This window comes from Labeo rohita, chromosome 7 (assembly GCF_022985175.1).
Source record: "Labeo rohita strain BAU-BD-2019 chromosome 7, IGBB_LRoh.1.0, whole genome shotgun sequence".
Classification (NCBI taxonomy): Eukaryota; Metazoa; Chordata; class Actinopteri; order Cypriniformes; family Cyprinidae; genus Labeo; species Labeo rohita.
In genome coordinates this window covers 35,111,650-35,124,456 of record NC_066875.1, presented here as the reverse complement: position 1 = coordinate 35,124,456, position 12,807 = coordinate 35,111,650, and the positions used below count along the sequence as shown (strand labels likewise).

General features: G+C 35.6%; 1 protein-coding gene across 2 annotated transcripts; it reads left to right on the top strand.

Moving 5' to 3' along the window:
- Window positions 1-2,050: 2,050 nt before the first annotated feature.
- Window positions 2,051-12,735, top strand: alox12 (arachidonate 12-lipoxygenase). Of its 2 annotated transcripts, XM_051114021.1 has the most exons (16): window positions 2,051-2,332; window positions 2,783-2,847; window positions 4,785-4,928; window positions 5,321-5,525; window positions 5,609-5,690; window positions 5,797-5,919; window positions 6,075-6,181; window positions 8,516-8,688; window positions 8,774-8,917; window positions 9,108-9,311; window positions 9,485-9,571; window positions 9,707-9,876; window positions 10,022-10,143; window positions 11,414-11,514; window positions 11,699-11,869; window positions 12,057-12,735. In XM_051114021.1, the coding sequence occupies exons 3-16, from the start codon at window positions 4,785-4,787 to the stop codon at window positions 12,234-12,236; spliced, it is 2,013 nt and encodes a 670-aa protein (XP_050969978.1). In that variant the 5' UTR covers window positions 2,051-2,332; window positions 2,783-2,847; the 3' UTR covers window positions 12,237-12,735. The 2 variants fall into 2 exon arrangements, with proteins under 2 accessions (XP_050969978.1, XP_050969977.1); XM_051114020.1 differs by lacking the exon at window positions 2,783-2,847.
- The last annotated feature ends 72 nt before the right edge of the window (window positions 12,736-12,807 follow it).

Below are 12,807 nucleotides of genomic sequence, written 5' to 3'. Positions count from 1 at the left end.
TAAACATGAACAGTGCTAGGGAGGGGCTAGTAGCTGCTTCAGCACCCCCAAGAAAGACCAAAGCACCCCCATAGCACTCACACACATGAAAAAAAAAATGAAATAAAATAAAAATCATTTGACTCAATATGCATGCATAACCGGTGCATTGCAATATAACATGACGTGATTAGCAGGTGCACTTTTCGAAAAGTCAGCATTTTATTTTAAAAAACGTAAAGTGCCAAGCTGGTGTTATCGTGAGTGTACATAAATCAGAAAAAGGTCTTTCCACACACACCAAAAAAAAAAAAAAAAAAAACAAGGGATTGCGCGACCACCTCCATGTCATGCAGTAAGCGCGATAGGATAAATCCTCAATTTATACACACAAGTTCAGCCACGTTTACAGGATAATTGGCTTTATTTTCGTTAAATACAGTTCTTAATACAACATATTTTACAGTTTAAACATCAAGCGTAGACTATGTAAACTTTTAAACTGCTTAATTTGTGTGTCAACTCCTATGTGAAAAAGCTTTTTCTGGTCAATACTAAATGCAACATGCAATAAATTGTTTTTTTTTTTTTTTTTTTTTTTTTGGCTGTTAGCCTAATAATATCTTGCAGGTGGTGCAAGTTGTATGTAATGTACGACTTAAAAAATTGCGGAGCGTGTGTCGCGAATAAAGTGAAAATGAAACAAAAAGTCAAGGGCCTATTGCGGCATTAATTTTTTTGATTGTCTGTGGCTGTCTTGAGGAGCGAGAAAGCTGTGGAAAATGGCTAATAAAAAGGACGATGACGTAAATGCTTTTTACAAGTCGGAATTTAAAATGACGTGGGGACGCATGCCACGCAAGAAAAATACAACCGCACTATATATCTGCATGGTCATTTTAATATTTAACTAATTTAATATATAGATTTTTTTAGATTGTGTGCTATCAAAAAAATAATAAGTATTATCGAGGAGCACAAGAAGAACCTGAACAGGCTATATCAGCCCAGTCTGTTCTGTAACGTTACGCAGAGTCGGACTTTTTTGCATATTAATCTGACAATAAATGTGGCACACCCAGTTTTTCTGATGCACACCCAGAGTCTCCTTTCTGGCTACACTACTGGTAGTAAAGTGTAAAAACAATCGTCAGGCTGTTGGCGCCCTCTGCAGGCATTTGTTATAATGCGTAATGCACATTAGCTCTAGTGTTTATAATACATGATGTATTATACCAGTTTTGTTCAATGAAACCATATGATTACTTGCTTTTGATACTTTATTTGAACTAATTATTATTGCCTCATTGCTATTATGTATGTATTTTAAGTCATTTTAAAGGCTATTGTTCACTTAGGTCTATTTTTATTACTACAAAAAAATTATAATTTTCCGATTACTCGTCAGAATAATCGAGATTACTTGATTGCCAAAATAATCATTAGTGCCAGCACTATTCTAAAGTCTGACCACAAACTTTTGAACAGTAGTGCACATCAAAATATGTATTAAAATAACATACTAGAGGATAACTAGCAGTCATAGGAACGTTTTATATTACACCACAGTATCTGTCATGTACTTCCTCAACACCAAATAGATTTTGCATATATTTAACTCTTCTGCTAAGACTAAAATACCCTGATAAATACACACAAGCGTTACCTTAAAGTGTTGAAATGCTTTACTTTGCGCTCTGTATTTTGTAATAAGATTGATCGCAATTTTTAATTTCCATAATGGTGATTGCATAATGTGAAACTTCTTGGTCAGTATACTGGTATTTGCCAGCACCCAGTTAAAAAGGGAAAGTATTGCTTTTAATTCCGCCCAGAATGGCCTACTTTACAAATAAACTCTTTTAGTGACAAACTGCAACACTGTGACCTCTTGACTGAAGTGTTGTTAGAATTCTCAGTAGGGTTTCACAAGTACAGTACAAAAATATTACGTTTAACCTTGTGGTTTTTCTGTGAGCTAGAACTACCCACTTCCTTGAAGTGGACAGCAGAGAAAAAATGAATAAACAAATGAGTTTAGGTTAGGGCTATGACGGAAAGGGCTAAAGAGGTGGGAGAGGGGGATGGGATGGTGGAAAGGAGGTATGAGGGAGGAGACCAGTAGACACAGAACATTTCAAAGCAAATATCTGCCTGATTCAGTCAGTGGAACTGGAAGTTGAGTGAACAGCTAGTTACTGTGTACAATAGGGTTTGCAACTGCTGAGATGAAAGAAGGAAACTAGAGCTGTTTGAGAGAAAAGCACAGTGAAGGGGACTGAATAGAGGCAAGAGGAACTACAGCAGAGAAGGAGCAAGATTTTCACCACCCACACCATTCTACAGAGAAAAGGTAACTTTTTATTCCTCAACTATTCTGTCAGTCTACTGTATTGGAACTTTTTGAAGTAACTCATCAATGAGTTTCTGATGTTCTCTGTTGATTAAGGTTGAATCTATGAGTGTTTCTCCACATGTTGTCTCACTGGTCAGAACTCTGTGAACTGTCAATTGGACTAACTAGTCTAGGCACGTTTTTAAGCTACTTTAAATCCTTTAAAGCATCTTTCCTAATGACCATGATATGATGACTGTGTCTAAGCTTTATATGCAATACATGCAAAACATTTTTATGCACCTGTATTAACAGAGTGCAGTTGCACATCATAGTTTAATAGCAGGCGTAACGGACAGACTATAAATGAGCTTGCTCTAAAATATCTTGGTGAAACCATCGATCTAGAGGTTTTTGAGCTGGGTTACTGTAGATTAAAGATTACAGCGCTTGGTTGATTTTCAAGAGGCAAGAGGAACTACAGCAGAGAAGGAGCAAGATTTTCACCACCCACACCATTCTACAGAGAAAAGGTAACTTTTTATTCCTCAACTATTCTGTCAGTCTACTGTATTGGAACTTTTTGAAGTAACTCATCAATGAGTTTCTGATGTTCTCTGTTGATTAAGGTTGAATCTATGAGTGTTTCTCCACATGTTGTCTCACTGGTCAGAACTCTGTGAACTGTCAATTGGACTAACTAGTCTAGGCACGTTTTTAAGCTACTTTAAATCCTTTAAAGCATCTTTCCTAATGACCATGATATGATGACTGTGTCTAAGCTTTATATGCAATACATGCAAAACATTTTTATGCACCTGTATTAACAGAGTGCAGTTGCACATCATAGTTTAATAGCAGGCGTAACGGACAGACTATAAATGAGCTTGCTCTAAAATATCTTGGTGAAACCATCGATCTAGAGGTTTTTGAGCTGGGTTACTGTAGATTAAAGATTACAGCGCTTGGTTGATTTTCCAGCCAATTTACATCCTACTTGTACAGGAAATAATGAAACTCTAGAAAAGCGTGAGAAAAGGCACTACAACAGCAGCACTTAAACTCTTAACCCCATACTAATAAATTTTTAAAAATATAACTTTTATTGCTTATTAGTTCATGTATTAAAAAGAAACCCAACAATACCATACTTTAAAAGAATATTAACCAAAATGTTAATTATTATACAGAAGTAGGGGGATTCATTAAAAAAGCATGATTTATTTTTATTTAGTACTGACCTGAATATGATTTTTCACATAAAAGATGTTCACAAGAGAAAATAATGGTTGAATTTATAAAAATGACCCGGTTCGAAAGTTTACATACACTTGATTCTTATTACTGTGTTGTTGTTTAGTGATAGTTGTTCATGAGTACCTTGTTTGTCCTGAACAGTTAAACTGCCTGCTGTGAAAACTGTTGAATATGACGATCAGGGTAAATTTAACTTACTTTGTCTTCCGGGGAACATGTAAGTACCTTCTGTAGTTTCTGAAGGCAGTACTAAATGGAAAAAAAAACATATTCAGGCGAAATAGGAAAAACAGTCCCACAGTTGTCCTCGGTCTGAAAAGATGGATCTCAAAATCATATAGTCGTAGCACAAAAATGCTGACAAACCAAAGAATTTGTGGGACTTAAAGGATTTTTCTGAAGAAGAGCAGGCAGTTTAACTATTCAGGACAAACAAGGGACTCATGAACAACATATAGTCTCTTGTGGAGTATATGTAAATGTCTTATGTGAAATATTCAGGACTGTACTAAATAAAAAATAACATGCATTTTGTATGATCGCTCTTATTTTGGCAAAATAACATTTTTGCAAGGTGTATGTAAACTTTTGACCTCAACTGTATATAAACTGTTGTGCATTAATGTTAAACCTTACTATAAAGTGTTCTCTTCAGTATACTGTAATGTCATATTTTCTTTACTGTAAATACCACATATACAATGCACTCCTTTATTTTCATAGTTTGAATTGTGTTGTATTTGTATTGTTACAACAGGGGAAGTTCACTAGATCAAATTACACTGAAGTGTCTCCGTGCGCTTGAATCTTTTCTCTCAATACACTGAGGGTTTTTATTTTACTCAAAGCCCTATGCTGATCTGATTGTAGGTGTGTCTTGGTTTCATGTTTGAAATTAATAACATCTATTATTCTGTGAAAACAGGTGATATAGCCCAGGGGATATCAATTCTTGTGCAAGAAATCCTTTTTTTTAGCCATTACTGTTTTCCACTTTCACTTCCACCATACATTGCTCGCTTTTGTCATCGTCCGGTGCATACATAAACTGATTGCACAATAGCTACTTTATGGCAACAGACTAACATCTGCTGTTATCTCTCTGCTAGATATTTCATGCAACTGCAAAAAGTATTGCTCTGTGATCTGTGATGGTGACTGAAACTGAATATATACCACAGTTTGATCAGCATTTGTACGTGCATGTTTGCAGATGGAGTACAAAGTGACTGTGGCCACCGGGACCTCAGAATATTCAGGAACCAATAACTATATATATGTGACTCTGGTTGGAGAGAGAGGAGAGAGCGAGAAAACTGTGCTGGACAATCCAGGCCTAGACTTCTGCAGAGGAGCGGTAAATAAATATGCTTGTGTGCTTATGAAAACTGTTAAATATGTATTCCTTCTTCTTCCATCTAGTGTAGTGTTATAAGATGATGATTATTTTCATGTAACAGTCATCACAGATGGGTGGCTGAATTATTTTGAACTATTTTGTCTAAAAATAAAACACTAAAAACAATCATCTTAGATGCTACAAGTGAAATTTAGACATTGCGTTATAATGCAAAATATGAAAAAATAGATAATCATTCTGAAATTACATTTAAATGTGTTATGAAATTATCTGTGTTTTTAACTATTAACTTTAAGTGAGCATTAAATTATGGCAAATATGCAAAATGTGGAATGAGCATAATTAAATATGCAATACTGACTAATAATAATGAATTAAAACATCTATAGGTGGATGATTACACAGTTAAAAGCGCTTCTGATTTGGGTCCCCTGATACTGGTGCGCCTGGAAAAGCAAAGGTACTGGGTGGAAGATAACTGGTTCTGCCGTTATGTGAAAGTCAGCATACCTGGAGAAAGATCCAGCTATACTTTTCCCTGCTACCGTTGGCTAGTGGGAGATAAAGTGGTAGTAGAGCTCAGAGAAGGCACAGGTCAGTTATACTAAACTGCATATGCAGATCAAGATGCATCTGCATGATTAAAACCCTCAACTCCGATTGTTTTTCTCTCAAAGCGAAAAAGATCAGTGATGATACCTTGCCACTGGAGATATCTCACAGGAAGACAGAACTTCAGGAGAGGCAGAAAATATACAGGTCTTCATGAAAATTGCATACACACTAAACTTATCACTGCATTCCTATCTTTCTAAAGAATGTGCTTCTCACAAATCCCTGTTGACCTCTGTGTCTTACCTGTCAGATGGCTTGCATGGGCCCCCGGCATTCCAAAATGCATTGATGCCAAGTCAGAGGCCGATCTCCCCCAGGACGCTCGCTTTGACAACGAGAAGCGCAGTGACTTTGTGGGATCCCTTCAATATGCGTGAGTAAAAATGCACTACAGGTTTTGCAGTGCGAGTAAGTGTTTTATTACAATGACTGGTGCATAAGCCGGTGTGTTCCCCTGTCTATGTCTCATTTACTTACTGTTCCATTATTCAAATCACTACTCCATTTGTACACCATTCGGCCTCTCAGGCTTTTGGAGCTCTCTCTGAAAAAACTTGCAATCAAGTTTGGAAAGTCTTGGAATGACCTGGATGACTTCAAAAGGATCTTCTGGAAGCTAAGAAGCCCTATAGCTGGTAACAATCACTTAATCAAACTTAATCAAATAATCACTTATTTTTTTGGCCAAATACACTATATTGCCAAAAGTATTGGGACACCCCCTTCTAATGAACTTTCTGAATGATTTTACTTTGAGTAAAAAAACTCATCACCAAACAACAACTTGTACATACATGATATGGACAAAAGCATTGGGAAGCCTCCTTCTTTAGAATAGAAAAAGGCACTTCCAAAACTGTGGAAATCATAATACACGTATTTAAAAATTGTTGTTACATCTCTGCTGCAACAGCTTTGGAAGTGTCTAAAATGACTGTACAAGTCACTGGCGTTTGGTGATGAGTTTTTGGCTCAAGGTCTGCATTTATAGTCACACCAGGTGTTTCAGTTGTGTTCAGCTGAGATTAGGACTTGGCTTTACACAGACCAGTCAAGTTCTTCCACACTGACTGAATCACCCTTGCGAAAATTAACCATGGTTTTACTAAAAATAAAAACCTTGGTTACTATAGTTAAAACATGGTAGCCACAAATTGAACATGGTGTTGCTACACTAACCATAATTTAACCATAGGATTTGTAGTAAAACTATGGTTATACAAATGGTAATCAATGCGCCAAAATGATTACTACACTTTTACTATAATAAAACCATGGTTAATTTTCATAAGGGCAATCATTTCTTTTTAAACCTTGCCTTATACACAGAGGCATTGTCATGGTAGAATAGAAAAGGGTTCTATCCAAACTGTTGCTGTAAAATTAGTAGCACACAATTCCCTAGAATATTAATATATGCTTAAACATTAAGATTTGTACTCTAAATACTGTCCCAATACTTTTGCCAATATAGTGTACTTAGCTTAGTTACCACAAAATTTCTGTTTCATATAATCACGTCATCCTTTGAAAGCTCTCTTCCCAGAAAATGTGTGTAACATATTTGTGGTTAAACATTCAGCAATGTGAAGGAGACCTAAATCACAAATGAATGGCATTTCACAATGTCACATCAATATTTCACATTTACTCCCACTCTTGAATAACAGTTGTTCACGCTGCACTTAATCCTGTGTTATGATTGATTAAAACCCTGGATAAAAGCTCTGAGTTAAGATACGTTGCATGAATTTTTAACTCAAAGCTCACAATATCCTTACGAAAATTAACCATGGCTTTATTATAGTAAAAGTGTAGTAACCATGGTCTTTTGGTGTATTGATTACCGTTTGTATAACCACAGTTTTATAGAAATACCATGGTTAAACTATGCAGAAGTGGACGGTAGTGAAGTATTTTTTACTATGCTTTAAAAGTACTTTTAAGTGTCTGTACTTTATCAGTGTTTTTCTTTAGAAAACTTTACTTCACAACATTCCAAACCATAATATTGTACTTTTTACTGCACTGCATTTCATATTAAATATCATTTAATACTTACACTAAAAAAATAGTGCTTTCTTACATTTACTCAAGTAAAAGTAATTCAAGGATTTACTTGAGTACAAGAAAGTACTACAATTCAAATGTTCTTAAGTATTAAAGGTAAAAAAAAAAAAAAAAAAACTTTTCTTTATGAAATGTAGTGCAGTAAAAAGTACAATACTGCGCTTTGGAATGGAGTGAAGTAAAAGTTTTCCAAAGAAATACACTGATAAATAAAGTAAAAATACTTCACTACTGTCCACCTCTAAACTATAGTGTAGCAAAACCATGTTTACCGTGGTTTAAGTATAGTAACCGTGTTTTTTGGTTTAATTTGTAGTAAAACCATGGTTAATTTTCGTAAGGGTCCAGCTAATGTTGAATTGCGGTGCTTAAGGTATAAAATGTGAAACGATAAGGTGCTAGACCATAAATATTATATTCGGGTTAACAATGGAAATCAATAATACATTAAACAGCACTTACCTCATAGTCTACGATGAGCTTTTGTCACAGTCGCATTAACTTTTACGCGCTCTGAGAGAAAAATGAGCAACGTTATCTGGAGTAATGAAAAGACCGTTGTTTACTGTACAATACAACATATTTAAAGATACCATAAAGGGCATTTCTACAGGCAGGTCAGCTGTTATGAAAACGGTACGTTAGCGTGTCTGTTGCGAGCTATTTTTGCTCTAAGGTATTTACCTCATAAATATGCAAATGATAACGGTAGCGGACGTGCGCGCAGGGCGCGTACAGATGTAATGTGAACTGTTTAAACGTGTTTTAGCTGTTTATTTGATTGATTTTGTTTATTGGTTTGTTTTAAAATGCTCATGAATCAATCTACCTACAAGTGAATCCTTTTTCTAAATGTTATTAAATGAATAACATGAATGTGTGAAAAATGTTATGTCCAGAATACACCATGATGCACTGGAAAGAAGAATGGTTTTTTGGTTACCAGTTCCTCAATGGCTCAAATCCACGGATGATAACTAGGTGCAAGGAGATTCCCTCGAACTTCCCTGTCACTGGAGACATGGTGCAGTCCTCTCTGATACCTACAACCACTTTGAAGCAAGAACTCAAGGTGAGAGTTAGTGTTTATTTTCTTAAATACAATGGATTAGTGGAACAGCGGATTTAATAATGTTTCGTTGTCTCTCCTACTAAAGAAAGGAAATATATTCCTGGTTGATCATGTGATACTGGACGGGATTCCTGCCAATGTAATCAGAGACAGGACACAGCACATAGCTTCACCGCTTTGCTTACTGTATGAGCATCCTGAGAAAGGTCTCATTCCCATCGCCATACAGGTAAAACCTGCTGACTCACATATACTTGGACACATAATAATCTAGGATGAATGTTGGACAGGATTCTCCAAATCTTACTCCTGCCTCCATCAGACATTTTATGCAGAAATGCATTTATATTAAAGACTATTATTTGTTACATTACAGGAACAAATCCATGAATGATATTGTTGTTCTCCCTTCCTTTCAGCTCGAACAGAAACCCGATAAGGACACACCTATATTTCTACCTAGCGATCCACCTCTGGCCTGGTTATTGGCTAAGATGTGGGTTCGTCATGCTGAGTTCCAAGTCTTTCAGTTGTTATCACATCTGCTGCGCACACACTTGGTGGTGGAAGTGATCTGTGTGGCCACACTCCGACAGCTGCCTGCTGTTCACCCCATATACAAGGTTAGAGGAAGTCTACAGGAAGTGATTTTTAGGAAGGATACATTTGCATGTTTCAAAGCACATTTGCAGTTTGATAATCACTGATACACTGATCACTGGTCATTAATTCAATTATCCGGTATGTTAAAAGCCATTTAAAATTTTTCTTTCTGTCACTTTCTCTCTCACTGCAGCTCTTGGCTCCACACTTGAGGTATACGCTTGAGATTAACTGCCGTGGCAGAACACAGCTCATTTCCCCAGATGGCATCTTCAAAAGGGTGAGCATCTTTAAACAATAAAGCTTACAAATAGTGGTCCTGGTTCGTATCTTCCCTTGAAACAAGCCAACCACAGCGTAACAGATGTGTATATTTTATTCACTCAGTTGGTCATAAATTTCAACTGTTTTTCAGGTGGTATCAACTGGTGGAGATGGACTCTTGATTCTGGCACAGAGGGAGTATAAAGTGTTAACTTATCGCTCCCTCCAGCCCAAATTTGACTTCTTGGATAGAGGAGTTACTAAACTAAAAGACTATTTCTACAGGGACCATTCACTGATGCTGTGGGATGTGATTCACAAGTAATTAAATCAAATAGGATTTTTTTATTCAATGCTTTTAATTTTTATGACTGTAGCGGTGCAATAGACATCAGTCTTTTAGACTTTAATGAATGAACTTTTCGTACTATCAGACCGATATCTTTAAAAGCTCCTTTTCTCTTAGTTTTGTTTCAGGAATAGTTTCCCTGTACTACAAGAGTGACAGCGAAATTGAACAGGACTCGGAACTTCAGGCTTGGATTAACGATGTGGCTACGGAGGGCTTTGTGGATCTGCCTCAATTTGGTAAGATTTGAATACATGACTGTGCGCTGTATTTATTTAGGCTTCACAATATATACTACAGTTCGAAAGCTTGTGGTCAGTACAGCGTTTTTAGAAGAACTTAATACTTTTATTTGGAAGTGTGCATTATACTGAACAAAAGTGACATGTAGTATTACAAATGATCAAAAAAGTAAAAAAAAAAATTCTGTTATTTTTTAATGAAAGAATCCTGAAAAAAATGTTTTCTGCAAAATAGGTTTCCACAAAAATATTAAGCAGCACAACTGTTTTGCTGCTTTATAATAAATAGTAATTATTCTTGAGTATTTCTTGAGAGCCAAAACATTTTGAAGGAACATGTGACACTGAAGACTAGAATAATGGCTGCTGAATATTTAACTTTGCCATCACAGGAATAAATTATATTTTAAAATATATTAAAATAGAAAACATTCCAGTTGAAATTGCAATAATATTTCACTTTATTACTGTAGTTACTATGTGTATATACCACAAAACCAGTCGTTGCATGCGTATATTTGTAGCCATAGCTAAAAATATATTGTATGGGTTGAAACTGATATTAAAAGTTCATGTTTTATTAAGATATTTTGTTAATTCCTTACAGTAAATATATCAAATAAAGCAATGCATATTACATTAGTAATATGCATTGCTAAGAACTTGATTTGGACAACTTTAAAGGCGATTTTTCTCAGTATTTAGATTTTTTTTTTTTCAGATTCCAGATTTTCAAATAGTTGTATCTCGCCAAATATTGTCTTATCCTAACAAACCATACATCAATGGAAAACTTGTTTATTTAATCTCTCAGATGTATAAATCCTAATTTTAAAAAAATGTACCCTTATGACTGGTTTTGTCGTCCAGGGTCACATATTTTTGATCAAATGAGTGCAGTTTTGGTGCGCATAAGAGAATTAACAAAAATCTTAATTTAATAAGTGCAATAAAACTTGCCAACCCCAAACTTTTGATCGATAATATAAATCATTCATCATACAGTACACAAATACAGGTCACCAATATTGCATTTAAAAAATGTCAAAAGACATCAGCTGCATACACCATTATCACCATTATCCAAATAAAACAGGAACAGGAAGTAATCAAGAACGCAAAGGATGAAGATACAGTGCCCCCATGTGGTCACTAGAAAAAAAAAACATGTTTATGATGCTCAAGATACTGTGTCTAAAACAAAATGAATTAAATGGCACTTGAAATTGACTCTTAGGAGTAACCATTGATGTTTCTCGCATGTCAGGCCTAGCCAGTGAGCTGAAAACAACAGAAGAACTCATCACACTGTTAAGCGTGGTCATCTTTACCAGCACAGCACAACATGCTGCCACCAACAATGGACAGGTGACACATCAAATCTTATCAAATCTAAAAACCTTCTTTAAATACTTGTTTTTTTTCTGCACTGAATTGAATGCCGGTTACCAGAAATATAATTATTCATAGTGTTTTTGCCTAAAAAATGTTTTACAAGGCATTACTTATAGCTTCATTGTTCTCACTGTTGCTCTTTCTCTCTGTGCTGTAGTTTGATTGGTGTGCATGGGTTCCCAATACACCCTGCACCATGCGGCACCCTCCACCAACAGATAAGGATGCTGTCACCATGGATCTGATCATGGAGACACTCCCTGATATCAGCCAGTCCTGTGTGCAGATGGCCATCACATGGCATTTGGGCAGAGCACAGCCGGATGCGGTGGGTCAACAGCGCTGACTGTCACAACTGTGCTTTGACATTATTTATGGTCATTTAAAGTACAATAAAATCCATATTTATAAATAACATCAGACTATACCCATCCAAAGAGAAATGCCTTTCCATGAAGCAAATTAATTTTCTGTTAACAGATCATCACAATTCTTTTATTTCCTCTTTTCTTCAGATCCCAATGGGCCAGTATATGGAACAGTACTTTACTGAGCCTGCTGCTGTAAGGGCGATTGATAAATTCAGAAAGGAGCTGAAAGAACTGGAGGAGCAGATAATAGCTCAGAATGAGGGACTAGAACTGCAGTACCTCTATCTGTGTCCAAGCCGCATAGAAAACAGCATCACCATTTAGAGAAAACTCTCATTCTGAATTTGTGTGTATGTGTCTAACCATTTTCCTGAGCAACTCATATATTCAAACACCACCCATTTCTAGAGACCAATGCCTTTCTCAGGAATGGCATCTATGAGAGCAGAAACACTGTGATATAATTATGTAATTTATTTAGTTGTAACACTTTGTAAAGCATTAATGCAGCTTTTTTTTTTTTTTTTTTTTTTACATTCAATTTAATGAACAGTATTTATTTTTACTTTAGAAAATAGTTTTTTTAGTTTAAACTTTGTTAGAAGTCAATATTTGAGTGGTACTGAACTGATTTCTGTGGATTTGTTTGATAAATATCATCAGTTTAAAAAAAAATGCACTTCATATACTACATATATAGCCCATTCTTTTTCCACATGAAGACAATGAAACATGCATTACTACTATGCTTTCACCTTCAGCTATATGAAAATCCATGGTTTGTACAAATACTTTCCATAGCAAATAAACGTTTGTTTCATTACTTCATAGTGAATTTTTTAATACCCTTTAAAATGTTCAGTACTTACGCATGAGATGTTTTGTTAGGGTTTCC